Source organism: Microcaecilia unicolor, chromosome 3 (assembly GCF_901765095.1).
Source record: "Microcaecilia unicolor chromosome 3, aMicUni1.1, whole genome shotgun sequence".
NCBI lineage: Eukaryota > Metazoa > Chordata > Amphibia > Gymnophiona > Siphonopidae > Microcaecilia > Microcaecilia unicolor.
The window spans coordinates 426,348,604-426,364,281 of NC_044033.1; the positions used below are offsets into that span (position 1 = coordinate 426,348,604).

A 15,678-nucleotide genomic window follows, 5' to 3' on the forward strand; every position below is an offset into this window, starting at 1 on the left:
TATAGACACACACCAATGATCCAACATCCAAACATTGAACTAAGTATTAACTATCATAATCTGACTGTGGCAGAAGAGCAGTAACCTAATCCCAACCATAAGAGTGGACTGCAACAACAGAGACAGCAACCTGATCCCAACCATTATAATAGAAAATAATACAAGGATGGTACAAAATTTAGGAGGGAAACACTCATCACACCACCCAGGCTACCAAAACAACACGCACAGGAACACACATGCACGGCACTGACTTCTATCACACAACTATTTCAATACCAGATCTGCAAGAAATAAATATATTATAAGAGATCTCATAGAAGTAAAACACTTTAATCTGCATTGTGGAAACTTGGATGGCCAAAGAGGACACAGTCATACATCAACTGTGCCTCCAGAGCTATTTAATACATTCTATACACAGAAGTGAGAAAAAAAGTAGTCGTCTCTGTAATCCACCACTCTAACCTCTCACTTGAACTAATCGACACTACAACAAACAAAAGCATTGAAGGAATTTTTCTAAAATTTAAATCATGCCTCCACTCACATACCCATGGACTGATAGTACTATACCAACCCCAGGACCACCGCTGTGGGTGATTTCAACCTCCATCTAGAAGATGCTGAATGCTTAGAGGGTCTTTCACTGATTAACTTCCTTTAGGAACTAGACCCTCAGACTAGTGAACATTGGCCCATCACACAAATGATGGGCCAGTATTCACTAGTCTGAGGTCTAATTCCTGAAGGATTGGAGATTAAGTTGGGGAGTGCTTAGGGGGACTATGGATGGGGAGAGACGTTTGAGGATCTGGCAATTTAATAGATAAGAGTGAAGGTGTGTTGATGGGTTGGGAGAATGAGTGAGAGTGTGAAATGAAAGGGGGGGAGGGAATAAGAGAGAGGGGATGAACTGCGGGGGAAGGCCGAGACATAATGTGAGTGACCTGGTAGACTGGAGAGAAGATGAGAGGCATTGAAAAGGGTTCAGGGTCCTGAGGAGGTATATCGGAGGAAGGGGATAAGTTTCTGGAGGGGTTCATTGAGGGTGGAAATTGGGTTAAAAAGGTGGTGAAAGAGGAAATACGAGTGGAGGTAGAGTGTAAGAGATTAAAAGCATAGCATGGAGGCAAGAGAAGAACGAAGAGACAGGGATGGAGCTGGAACTGGTGAGGGAATGAGATCTAGTGCAGGGTAGGTGAGGGCTGAGAGGGAATGTGCAGAGGATATAGAGCAGACTGGATGGACTGTTCATGTCCTTATCTGCTGTCATCCACTGTGTTACTATGAAATGGAGGACTAGGGAGAAAGAGACAAAGGAAGCAAGGGGAGTGCTGGAGAGGGGATGAAAGGGAGATGAAAATAGTCAGTAGGCAGATGAAAAACGAAAAGGAGGCATCTAGAAAGAGTGAGAGAATTAAATACGTAAATAAAGGCAGAAAAAATATAGATCAGAGGCAAACAGATGTACAGAATGAAAAGAAAACAGGAGAGAAGACATGGAAATAATTTTGAAGACTGACACAAGGGGTCAAGAAAGGAGAGGTTCTGCATGAGGGGCAAGGAGGTCAGTTAGGGAAGAGATCCAATAACGTAAGGGAAGAGGGGAGACATGCTGCACGTAAGGAAAGGGAAGAGGGGAGACATGCTGCACATAAGGAAAGGGAAGAGGGGAGTAGTAGTAGTAGGAGACATGCTGCACGTAAGGATAGGGAAGAGGGGAGTAGTAGTAGTAGGAGACATGCTGCACGTAAGGATAGGGAAGAAGGGAGACATGCTGCACATTACGGAAGGGAAGAGGGGAGACATGCTGCACATAAAGAAAGAGAAGAGGGAAGACAGGATGAACAAGAAGGGAAAGGAAAACAAAATAGATTTGAGGAGGCGGCAGAGAAATTGGTGAAACCTGAATGCGACAGATCAGTGCCAAAAAGACACAGGACAGGAGGTGAGAAAAGAAATTGCAAATGGAAAGGAGGCCCTGGAAACAGAGTTAAGAGGAAAGCAGAACCAAAGATTGGGAACAAGATAATTGAAATATCACCACCAGACCACAAAGGTAGGGAAAATAATTTTATTTTCAGTTTAGTGATTGAATTATGGCTGTGGTGTGGAGAATTTACATCTGTCAGCTTTATTTTGCACTGTACGGGAGGATATGCATATCTTTCTGTTTTTCTGGTGATGCACGACATGCCGAGTGGAATCTCTGCTTTTAGTTTCTGTCTGCATATTTTTTGCGGTTCTCCATTTTGTATCAGGTGAGAGTCATGTTCTGCATCTGCAACGGAGGTGAAGGATTCTGCTGGCATGTGGTGTCTGTGTAGGGATCTGTAATAGTTCATCTTGCTCCAGTTTCCCAGTGGCAGATATATTGGTGCTCTAATGTATTTCAGTAGCACAATTAAATGAAATAACTACTTCTGAAGTTTACTGGTACGGGTAGAGATGGAGACGATTACTTGAGGGGATGGAATGATCTTAGCAGGATGGGTGGGTATGGGTTAGATTCCAGTGGTGTGCCTTGACAATTTTTAAGCCTTGTAATTATTCCGCAAGTTGAAAAAGGTTGAAAATCACTGATTTAGATTTATGTTGCTTCTCAGGTTGTGCCTTAGTACCCCCTTGGGCTCTTACAGCTTTCCTCCTTTGAAGTTCAATGCAGCACCAGGAAATATACAATCTCTTTAAGCTGCCATTCTTCCAGAGGGGGTTGTGCAGCTTTAAGCTCTATAGCTAGTATTCAGCATAGGAAAATGCTTACTTAAATGATACACTTCTGAGGTCGAAATCTGATAAACAGTTCAGTTCAAAAAAAAGATCAAACACAAATTTACCTGCACCACCAGTCTTGACTGTGGCTTTGCCCTTTTTCCCTTCCTGATGGTCCTTGAGTGTTTCATAAACTATCTGAATAATAGGGATACTGAAAGCCTAAAATATAAACATAAAATTCATTATAAAAAATATTTTAAAAGGCATTACCCATGCCAAAAATTTGTAAAGTAACATACAATGTGCTTTTAACCATATTCTCTATTTTATAAACAGGTTGCCTAAAGTTAGACGCCAACTGCACAACTGCTAGAATTCTAGCACTTGTGCATATAACTGTAACAAGTTCTTGTTGCCCATTAGGCAGTATTCTATAAACTAAGCATGCAACTTGTTTAGTGCGTAAATATAAGGGGGGTGCATAGGGAGAGGTGCATGGGTGGGTCCCACATTTACGCACGTATCTTACAGCACAGTGTACCGTATTTTTCGGACTATAAGACGCACCGGACCATAAGACGCACCTAGGTTTTATAGGAGGGAAATAGGGAAAAAAAAAAAATTTTCCTTTTTCCCTCCTCTAAAACCTAGGTGCTCCGGTGCATCTTGTCCGAGTTCGGGATCGCCCTCCCCTACTCACGTCACGCGATGTTCTCTGGTGGTCTAGTGACGTCGGGGCAGGAAAGAGCCCCCTCTTTCCTGCCCAGCGCGCTGCTCTCCGTCCTCCTGTATGTTGCCTGACGGTCTCGGCGAGATTCAAAATGGCCGCCGAGACTTCAATTCTCGGCGGCCATTTTGAATCTCGCCGAGACCGTCAGGCAGCATACAGGAGGACGGAGAGCAGCGCGCTGGGCAGGAAAAAGGGGGCTCTTTCCTGCCCCGACGTCACTAGACCACCAGGGAACATCGCGTGACGTGAGTAGGGGAGGGCGATCCCGAACTCGGGGGGAGGGCGATCCCGAAATCGGACCTCGCTACCTTCGGACTATAAGACACACCCCCCATTTTCCTCCCAAATTTGGGGGGAAAAAAGTGTGTCTTATAGTCCGAAACATACGGTATGTTACAGTACTGCGTTTTAGGCACCCACACTTACACCTACTAGTGATATATATTTGCATTATTTATACCCCACCACAACCTACGTGGTTTACAATAAAACACTCAAACACGCATATAATAAAGTTACAAGCTACACACTTCTGACATCCCACACATAGCAGAAACACACAATAGACCAGCGTTTCCCAAACTGTGCGCTACGGCAAACTCACAGGGTAGCCGCGGTGCACAGACGGGAGTTCATGCCAAGTGGCGTCAGAACAAGTGTTGGCAGCCAGGGAGTGCAACTCCTCCTCCACAACCCCCCCCCCCCCCCCCCCCCGCAATAATCCCCACTACCTTTGTAAAGGCACCGATGTGAGCTACACATGGCTGGGGCAAGCTCAGCTATGATTGGTTACAGAGCCTGTCTGGCGCCTAAAATAGTGATCCTGATTGGGAAACAAAGAGCCCCATTCCTTGCTTCCCAATCAGGATTGCTCTTTTAGGAGCCAGACAGGCTCTGCAACCAATCACAGCTGAGCTGTGATCAGTAGCTTTACAAGTGTGATTCTGAGGAAGGCAGCTGACGTACTGGTAGACGAAGGAAGCCTGCAGGGCTGGTTAGGCTGGAATATCTGTCGGTGATGGCTTGCAGGTACACCGGAGAGGGAGAGAGAAGCAGATGCCAGAAAGCGAGTGCAGGCAATCAACAACACTGGATATTAAAAACTACTGCAACAGCCTCAAGTGCAGGCAACAATCTTTGCAGGCAGAAGGCTGTGCAATGGAAAGATTTTTGAACAAGAAATGCACAGCTAAAGAAAAGGAAGATGAACCACAGACCAGTGGTAAATTTGTGAAAAAATGAAAATATTGGAAATATGACGATACTTATCTACATTTTGGTTTTACTTGGTAAATGTCAATCATACAGAACATCCGCAGTGTGTAATATGTCTCAAAATTTTGGCTCTAGAGTGCATGATCCCAAGTAAACTAAAACACCACTAGAGATCAAACATCCAAACATGGGTAGCAAATCCCATGATTATTTCACAAGTTAAAAGAATTAAAAGACAAAAAAAAAAAAGTGTGAAGATATGAGATCTGAGCACACATCACTATTGTACTACTGTAGCTCATGATGGCTCTCCCATGGCAATATATTGCCTGTGTGTTCGATTTAAGGCAGGAACTTTATTCTCATCTCAAAGAAGAAGAACATGAGTGTGCCAGAAACTTCTTGGATACTGATTTTTTTTTGTCAAAATTAGGATACCTATGTGATTTCAAAAAACTGAATATGTTCAATCTCTCATTTCAGGGAAACAACACACATATATTCTGAAACTCACAGTGAAGGTCTCGGCCTTCAGAAAAAAGTTACTACTATGGAGAAAAAAATTAAATGAAGATGGCTGCAAAGACTGTTTCCCCTTGTTGGAGCACTTTTTTACATCCAAAGATGTTTACTTGACCAACAAACTGAAATATGTTTTTGAGGAGCACCTAACAAAGCTGAGCCACTGGTTTTAAAAATACTTTCCTGAAGATATGGAGAAGTTTGCATGGATCCAAGACCCATTCAGTGCTAAGGCCCCATCTGAATTTACTTCTACAGAAGAAGAAAATCTTAATGAGCTATCTTGTGACAAGACCTTAAAAACAAAATTTGGCAGCATGGAACCAACTTGAGTTTTGGATATTAATAAAAAATGAATATCCTCTGCTAAGCACTAAAGCTCAACGAATTCTAATTCCATTTGCGACATCATATCTTTGTGAAGCAAGGTTTTCAGCAGTTGCTGTGATAAAAACCAATTATCGCACAAAATCAATGTGGAACAGGAAATGAGGGTGGTGGTGTCCAATCTGATTTCAAGGTTTGAGAAGTTGTGCAGTGCCCAACAGGCATATACGTCCCATTATAAAAACTAAATATGTTGAATCTTTGACTGCATGGTTGCAAAGATTGCTTCCCTCTGTTGCAGTAGTTTTTACATTCAATGATGTTTATTTGACCCATAACTTAAATCTGTTTTTGAGGAGCACCTACACAGTTTGAATGGATCTTACTGAGCTGTCTACAGACAACCGTAAAAAAAAAAAAAAAATTGGCAGCATGGAACAAACAGTTGGTATTAATAAAAAAAGATAAATATCCTCTGCTAAGTGGCAGGGTCCAATCTGATTCCAAGTTTAAGAAGTTGTGCAGACTGCAGTGCTCAACAGGCGCATACGTCTCATTAGTAAGTAATTATGGTTATTTAAGAATAAAATATTTTTCTTTCAGTTTAATTGTTGGACCTAACTACTTTAATAAGAACTGTTATGATTTGTTACAATATTTTTTTAGACTTAGGAGTGCCGTGAAAAATTACTCATACACTAAGGGTGTCTTGGCCCAAGAAAGTTTGGGAACCACTGCAATAGACAACTGTCTCACCAGAGTAAATAATACACAATAATATGTATCTACTCCTCCAACCTATCCCATTAAATAATGTAATCTGCCTCCCACAGGCAATACAGTAAGTAAAAAAAAAAATCCCTGACAAAGAGCCCCGTTGTTTTGTTACGCTGTGTCAAGAAGAAACTCTGAATTATTCTGGCACAGCGTAGCAAAACAAGGGGACTCCTTGGGGCTTTTTTTTTTTTTTTTGGGGGGGGGGGGGGTTTACTGTGTTGTAGCAATATGCTCCAGTTGAAGATGGATAGACCCAACCAAACATGGAGAATAAAAGATTAAAGAAGTCACTTCAGTTAAGTGTTTTTGGATTTTTGCTGTGCACAGCAAAGTATTACTGCCACAGGGACCGATCAACAAGGCTGTTAAAACTTCTCAAAGCAACTGAAGACCTGTGTTAAAGCTGGGGGTGGACACTAAGAATGCACAGTGATTGCGAAATTCAACTGTATCACTTGAATAACGTTAATTTTACTGTTTTAGCTTGAATATTTTTAAACTGCAAAAATCATTAGGTAGCAATGCTATAAAAACATCAACACAGCTAAAGATAGTTAAATATTATTAAACAATATTTAAGTATGATGACTAAGTATATAAAAGTTCTAATTAAAATTCAAAGTGTTTGCTAATAAAAAAGCATTAAAAAAACTCTAGGGTGTTAGCTTTATTGTCTCACAGTATAGTTTTGACAAGACTAAACTTTGTAGTAACATTCAAAATTAATAGCGAGTATATGTCTTCAATCTTCACCCTTCAACCCTCTCCCTCAACCAACCAACCCAGACCTCCTTCTCCTCCTTTCCTGATATCTCCGAGGAGGAAACCGCCCGCCTTCTTTCCTCCTCAAAATGCACCACTTGTTCCTCTGATCCCTTCCCCACCAACTTACTTAACACCATCTCTCCTACTATCACCCCCTCCATCTGTCATATCCTCAACCTCTCTCTCCACTGCAACTGTCCCCGACACCTTCAAGCATGCCGTAGTCACGCCACTCCTCAAAAAACCATCACTAGACCCTACCTGTCCCTCCAACTACCGCCCCATCTCCCTCCTACCCTTCCTCTCCAAGATACTTGAGCGCGCAGTCCACAGCCGCTGCCTTGATTTTCTCTCCTCTCATGCCATCCTCGATCCGCTTCAATCCGGTTTTCGCCCTCTTCACTCGACAGAAACAGCACTCTCTAAAGTCTGTAATGACCTGTTCCTTGCCAAATCCAGAGGCTACTACTCCATCCTCATCCTCCTCGATCTATCCGCCGCTTTTGACACTGTCAATCATGACTTACTTCTTGCCACACTGTCCTCATTTGGGTTCCAGGGCTCTGTCCTCTCCTGGTTCTTCTCCTATCTCTCCCACCGCACCTTCAAAGTTCACTCTCATGGATCTTCCTCCACCCCCATCCCCTTATCTGTTGGTGTTCCCCAGGGATCTGTCCTTGGACCCCTTCTCTTCTCAATCTACACCTCTTCCCTGGGCTCCCTGATCTCATCTCATGGTTTCCAGTGTCATCTCTATGCTGATGACACCCAACTGTATCTCTCCACACCAGACATCACCGCGGAGACCCAGGCAAAGGTATCGGCCTGCTTATCCGACATTGCTGCCTGGATGTCCAACCGCCACCTGAAACTGAACATGTCCAAGACCAAGCTTATCGTCTTTCCACCAAAACCCACTTCCTATCTCAGTTGATAGCACCCTCCATCCTCCCCGTCTCATCTGCCCGCAACCTCGGAGTCATCTTTGACTCCTCTCTCTACTTCTCTGCACATATCCAGCAGATAGCCAAGACCTGTCGCTTCTTCCTCTTTATCAGCAAAATTCGCCCTTTCCTCTCTGAACACACCACCCGAACTCTCGTCCACGCTCTCATTATCTCTCGCCTGGACTACTGCAACTTACTCCTCACCGGCCTCCCACTTAGCCATCTATCCCCCCTTCAATCTGTTCAGAACTCTGCTGCACGTCTCATATTCCACCAGAACCGATATACTCATATCACCCCTCTCCTCAAGTCACTTCACTGGCTTCCGATCAGATACCGCATTCAATTCAAGCTTCTCCTTCTTACCTACAAATGCACTCAGTCTGCTGCCCCTCACTATCTTTCTACCCTCATCTCCCCTTACGTTCCCGCCCGTAACCTCTGTTCACAGGATAAATCCCTCCTCTCAGTACCCTGCTCCACCACCGCCAACTCCAGGCTCCGCTCATTCTGCCTCGCCTCACCCTATGCTTGGAACAACCTTCCTGAGCCCTTACGCCAAGCCCCCTCCCTGCCCGTCTTCAAGTCTTTGCTTAAAGCCCACCTCTTCAATGCTGCGCTCGGCACCTAACCTTTACCGTTCAGTGAATCCAGACTGCCCCAATTTGACTGCCCCTATCGGACAGACCCTTCACTTGTCTATTAGATTGTAAGCTCTTTGAGCAGGGACTGTCTCTCTTTGATAAATTGTACAGCGCTGCGTAAGCCTAGTAGCGCTCTAGAAATGTTAAGTAGTAGTAGTAGTAGTAATCTACTCAATAATTACAGTCTGAAATAACAATTCATCATATTATTCACGTAAGATTTTGTAGCCAAAGGTGGAATCTATCTTAACTCCTCAACCACACTTTTGCTTTGCGAAAGATACTCTGATCAAATCTCAACACGAATATATAGATCACTCAAATCTGTCTCCTCTACTTGTTCCAGTTGTAAAAGCACAGTCCTTTGCTCCCTTCGGGTCTGTGACCTCTTTCTACCTGCTGCCTGTAACTTGCATGTTCCTGTGGCCCAGAAACTATTCACATAGGCCAGCTCTGTGGCCTTCGTTCTGCCACATCCCACCCTCTCTACTGCAACTTCTTGTTTAATGATCAAAACAGGAAGTTGCAGTAAGAGGGCGTGATGCAACAGACGGAAGGCAATGAAACTGGCCTGTGTGAATCAATGCCGAGCCACAGAAACATGTAAGGTACATGCAGCGGGTAGAAAGATCACAGACCTGCAAGGAAGAGGATGAGAAGGGAAGTGCTATCTAGACCTATAGGGGGAGAAAGGTGCTGAACCCATGGGGAGGGGAGCTGGAGGGAAAGGAGAAAGATGCAGGACCTGTGGTAGGGAGGACGGAAAGGAAGAAAAAGAGATGCTGGACCAAGGGGGTGAAGGGAGAGGGAGTCAAATACTGAACCCATAGCAAGAAGAAGAAAGGGAAGGAGAGCAGGAAGGTAAGCCAAATGCTGGGAAGAGGGGGGAGGAAATAGAGGGAGAGAAGTTGGGGGAGTTGGATAGGAAGACGACACATTGGTGTGGAAGAGAAGGGAGATGCTAGACACAGGGAGGTAACAGAGAGGAACCAATGTACATGGGTGGGGGGGGGGGGGGCAGATGAAGCGTGAAGATGATATATGGACACAGAGGCCGCATCAACCCAATGACTGAACACAGAGTCTCCATCCAAAAGTGGCTGGACTTGAGGCAAGCCTTGATCCCTTTGAGGTCCAAGATGGGCCAAAAGGAGTTGCCTTCTTTGGGACCATGAACTAGATAAGCCATATCGGTTCCACCGCTCTAAGAGTACATAGGTGTTGCAGACTGGAGGCAACAGCCTGCTGCTTCAGAGGCAATCTGCACGAAGAGGCCATGAAGGCATCATATACCGGCTGGGCAAACTTTAGAGAGAACTGCCATCCTGACCACCTCCAGGACCCACTGATCTGAGGTGATACTGGTCTGCTTGTTAAAGAAGAGACAGCCTCTCTCTCACCTGGATGAACGAGGGGTCCGGCGCACCCTCACTGGGAAGGATGACCAGTCACTGTTCCTTCCAAGGAGCTTGCGACACAAGTTCTTGGAGGACCATGAAAGGAATCTTGCTTGAATGACCTGCCTTGGCTAGCCCTGAGCTGAGAAGCGCAGACCGGCACAGCAGTCACTTTCATGAACACAATAACCAGGGCATCCACCTTAGAGAATGTGCAGTACCTATTAATCTCCCCTGGAACGAAGGAATAAAAGTGCTCAAGAGCCATGGTATCCCAAAAGGGGCCATAAAGATTCTACCTCTCTGCCAACATCATGCAGACAAGAGCCTTGAGTAGGGAAAAATGCTTCAGGATGTCCTGCAAGGTCCTCCAGTAGAGGATCCCCCTCGAAAAAGTCCCCAGCCAAAGTACTGAGTATGGAAATGGCCCTCATAACCTTGTCAATCAGACAAGATAGCTCCTCTTTCCAGAAGACAATTACATGGGACTGCTCTTCATCTTCCCAACATGGCGGGGGGGGGGGGGGGTTCCTTCCAAATCCGAGTCCGCAGGGGACCAGGAATCCGAGACGACCTCCGAGTTGAGCAGAGCCTCTGGTGTTGTCGCCTCTGTCATATGCCTTTTAAAACCCAAACCAGGACCCCTCCCTGTCAGACTAATTGCACCAAGCTCTGAAGCCAAAGAGCTCCTGGAGCCCTCCACAAAAAAAAAATGGGGGTGGGGGGGGGAGGAGGAGAGAGAAAAGGAAGACTCCCAACCAAGTCCCACTGTCACACCAAAACATGCATCTTCCCATGCCACCACGTCAACTCTGTAATGTTTAACAAAAGAATGCCGAGAAGCCCAAGTAGCTGCTCAACAAATGTCGTCCAAAGAAAGGATGCCAGTTTCTGCCCAAGAGGCTGCCTGCGCTCGAGTTGAATGTGCATGCAACACCTCTGGAGAAACCTGACCTTTCATAAGATATGCAGAGAAAATGGCCACCTTAAGCAACCAGGCAATGGTCGCTTTGGATGCAGCATAACCTTGCCTGGGACCCGACAACAGCACAAAAAGATGGTCCGAGCAACGGAATTCATTAGACATCTGCAGATACCAGAGAAGAAATCAATGAACAACCAAAGCCAAAACACAGAAAAGTTCTCTGGAAAATCCAACCTCCAAAAAGAGGGAAGAAAAGTGGCCAAGTCAAATGAAAAGCAGACATGACATTTGGCAAAAAGGACAGAACTGTCTGCAGAGTAATACTCGATTCTGAAAATTGAAGAAAGGGCTCCCAACACGACGGAGCCTGAAGTTCAGAGACCCAGCATGCTGAGAAAATATCTACCAAAAACACTGTCTTCAGTGTAAGATATTTATCAGAAGCCAGAAACAACGGTTCAAAAGGTGTGCCCTGAAACGCACTACGCACAAGATTCAACTTCCAAGAAGGGAACGGACGATGTACCGGAGTTTGAAGGTGAAGAGAACATTTCAAAAACCGTGCCACATCCAAATGAGCTGCAAGGGAGAAGCCTGACACCCAACCTCAGAACAGGCCAGGGCTATGACTTGTACGCCAAACCATTCTGCAACCCTTCTTGCAGAAAAGCCAAAACCTGCAAAACAGACGCCTCAAAGGGGGACCAAGCGTGATCCGCACACCATGCCTCAAAGGTACAACAGACTTTGGCATACACCATCATTGTGGAATGTTTCCGGGCTCAAAGCAAAGTGGCGATAACCGCCTCATCATAGCCCTTCTTCCTCAGCCTCGCACTGTCAAGAGCCAAGCCGTAACACCAAAGTGGACGATGTCCTCCATCTGTACTGGACCCTGATGGAGGAGTCCGGGCATGACTGGCAGTGATAGAGGAGGTTCTACTAGCAGTTGAGCCAAATGGCACACCACGGATGGTGTGATCAGTCTGGAGCTACTAAAACCACCAGTCCTCGATGAAGTCTAATCTGATGCACAAGACGCCCGATTAAAGGCCAAGGGGGGGAAGACGTATAGAAGGCCTACCTTTGGCCAGGATTGCAAGAGAGCATCCAGTCCTGCTGATTCGACCTCTTTTCTTCTGCTGAAGAACTTGAATACCTTGGCATTCACCCTGGTCACCATCAGATCCATCTCTGTTGTGCCCCACTGTTGACAGCTCAAATGGAACACCTCCATTGCCAGTTCCCACTCCGCCAAATCAAGGAGATGATTGAGAAAATCAGCTTGAACACTGGACTAGCCTGCAATGTGAGCCACTGACAAGCAGAGAAGATAAGTCTCCACCCACTGCAGAAGGAAGGTCACCTCCATGGCCAACGCCACGCTCAGAGTACCACCCCGGCGCTTGATGTAGGCCACAGCTGTGGTGTTGTGCGAGAGAACCCGGATCACCTGACCTTCCAAGGAACTCCTGACAGGATTCGAGGGCCATCACCACCGCTCTCAATTCCAGCTGGTTGATGGGCCAAGTCACTTCCGTCTCTGACCAACGGCCCTGTGCCACGCGATGAAGACAATGAGCTCCCCACCCCGTAAAGATGGCATCTGTGACTATCATCAAACACTGTGGTGACACCAAAGGAATTCCCTTCCGAAGACTGGAGGCACACAGCCACCAGGCCATGCTATCCCTCACAAGAGGAAGCCAAGGCAGGTGACGTTGATAATCCTAGGACACCGGAGACCAGCAACACAAAAGTGCGCACTGGATCAAGATATATGAGCCCTCGCCAATGGTACCACCTCCAGGGTGGCTGTCATCGAACCAGGACTAGAACATAATCCCAAGTTCAAGGAAGGAGAGAACTCAAGAGGCCGTGAACCTAAAATTGAACTTGAGCCTCCTACCTTCCAGTAGGAAGACACATCCCTGAGTCATGTCGAACAGCACTTCCAGATACTCCTAAGACTAGGAGGGTACTAAGCGGCTCTTGGGAAGATTGATCAACCAACCCAGGGACTGCAGGAACGCCAAAACTTGATAGGTGATCACCCAGCTGGCCTGTTCTGACTCCGCTCAAATCAACCAATCATCGAGATAAGGATGAACTTTTGATCTCCTCTTTCCGGAGGAATGCCACAGCGACTACCATCACTTTGGAAAACATGCGAGGGGCCATAGCAGGCCCAAAAGGAATTGCACAAAACTGAAAATGGCCTAATACCGCAAACCTCAGATACCTCTGATGAGAAGGCCAAACTGGGATGTACAAATAAGCCTCTTTCAGATTCAAAGCCACGAGAAACTCTCCCGGTTGCACAGACGCTATCACCAACCACACGGTCTCCATGCAGAAATGTCGCACCCGCAGACACTCGCTCACCTTCCTGAGGACGAGGATAGGTCTGAAGGAACCTCCTTTTCAAGGAACCACAAAGTAAACTGAATAGCACCCAGTGTGCACCTCAGCAGGCGATACCGGAACTACCATTCCAATATCTAGTAATTTTCTGGTCACTGAGGCACATCGAGATTCCAAAAAAAAAATGTCTCCAATGGGCAATGCAAGTTCGAGTCTAGAACCATCTCTGATGAAGTGGTCTGAAGTAATTTTAGTCCACTCTTCATAAAAGAGGATCAGATGACCCCCTATGGAAACAACCAAAGAGCGGACCTGCGCCCTATCATTGGGCAGGACATCCTGGAGAATGAGGTCTGGCTACTGCTCCCGAAGTCCGCTTTTCATTCCAAAAGGACTGCTGCTTGAATCTAGGACACTGGAAGGTCGAACCACGACCAGGATGATAGCGGCACGCCGCACGAAAACGAGGCCTCGAAGAATTTGGTCTCACACTGGCCCTGGGTCTATCTTCCAGAAGATGCTGGAATTTCAACTCCCAAGTCTTTCACAATCTTCTCAAGATTCTCACCGAAAAGCAGCTTTCCTCTAAATGGAAGCCTCATAAGAAGCTGCTTGGAAGCCATGTCCGCCGACCAGAGGGAATCTGTCAGATAGGCAAGGCCCGACTCCACAGGAGCACTGGCAACCGAAATAGAAGCAGAGTTGTGGTCCTGTTCCAGATCCTGCTGAAATCAGGAAAGAGATGCTCTGTTCACATAAGAACTACAGATGGACACTTGTAAGGCCAATGCCGCCACCTCAAAAGAACGCTTAAGAGAGGCTTTGAGTCACCTAACCTGAATGCCTTTAAGAGCAACTCCCCCTTCCACCAGAAGAGTGGTCTTTTTTGTGACCGCAGTAACCTTAGGCAGGGAAAAAGTGTCTAGCGTAGCTGCGGACACTGGACAGAGGCGAGCCCTAGCCCCTTTCAGGGTCAGACCACTGAGCGGTGATTAACTCTTGAACGGACTTTTACATCGGGAAGGCATTAGAAGGCTTCCATTTACTTGCCATCTTAACATTGACCGAAGATGTAGCTTATACCTCTGGGTCAGTAATATTAATGGGCTCCAAGGCCTCTGAAACCAAAGACAGGAGCTCATCACGATGAAAAATCCAACCTACTGTCAGATCATCCTGCTCACCTAGGAGGAGTTCACCTTCCTCCACCTCCTATAGCCTAGAGGGGCGCCCTGAGTTCCCTGATCCCACCAAAATGGAAAGAGGAGGAAAATGGGGTCCCAAAGACCCTCCCCCCTCAGGAAAGGAAGCCAACCTTTCGCACTTTATAGCAGGGTCCTCTAAATGGAGAGGTGGCACTAAGTCACCCTGGCTAGCAAGAAGTTCTTTGCCCTCCAGACAGGCAGACTTAGTAAAAGGAGGCTGCACCGAAGAAAGACCTCTCTTCATCAAAAAGGCTCGATGTAAAAGCAGAATAAAATCCAGGGGAAAATCTATTCCCGCCATGCCAGCGCCAGAAGAATCTAAAATAGAGCCAGATGCTGCCCCTGCGCTGCAATCCCCGTGACGGCAGAACCGGAAAGGTGGGAAAGTTCACCCAAAAGCGCGGGATCTGCAACCAGTTCAGGCAGAGCCACCAAGGCATGCGTGTCAACTTCCAACGCGTGGGAAAACTCCCCCCACAGCCTCAACAGGCCCCTGGACCTGGAGACAGTCTCAGAGCACCTAGCTACACAGGCACCCGCTGTGGAACGGCGAGAGCCACAGCGGGAACATCTCTTCACCACTTCCGCCGCCACAGTGCAGTCCGCCCCACCGGAGCCGAAGCAAAAAAAAATAAAAAATTTGAATAGACACTCACCGGGGCTCAAAGGAATCCCCAAAGGCAGCAGCAGCTCTCAGAGGGAGCCCAAACAGCGCTCCCACTCCCCACAGCCTGGCAGTCATTAACAGAGAGAGGAGTCTAAATCTTCCTTTTTATTTTTTTTGCTGGCTGAAAGCTGTAGTGTTGTGAGGTTTTTTTTGTTTTTTTTAAAGCAAAGCAGCTTAGAAACAGCAGCATAGGGAGCCCTCAGAGAGCAGGGGGAGACAGGGTAGGACAGGGACCTGAAGCCCAGTATATCCTCAAGGTTGGCACCATCAGCCACACGCCCCCACACTCAACTGGCAGAAGCGCCAAGGAGCCTCCCAAGAAAAATCCAGGAGCTGGAATGAATCCAGCCAACACCTACTGGAGATAGAGATATATTGACGTGAAAAGGAGCTGGACATCCAGGATCACTGCTTTCTCTTCAGTGTTCTCTATCTCCACCTGATGGCAGGTGGATCTAAACCATGAGAGAGCTTT

General features: G+C 46.5%; 1 protein-coding gene across 1 annotated transcript in view; it reads right to left on the reverse strand.

Annotated features, from left to right (window-relative positions):
* The window catches only part of DDX1 (DEAD-box helicase 1), a 223,644-nt gene that overhangs the window by 168,797 nt on the left and 39,169 nt on the right, over window positions 1-15,678 (reverse strand). Inside the window, exon 5 of the mRNA XM_030198848.1 lies at window positions 2,841-2,937. Within this exon, the coding sequence (XP_030054708.1) occupies window positions 2,841-2,937 (97 nt within the window). The remainder of the gene's footprint in view (window positions 1-2,840; window positions 2,938-15,678) is intronic.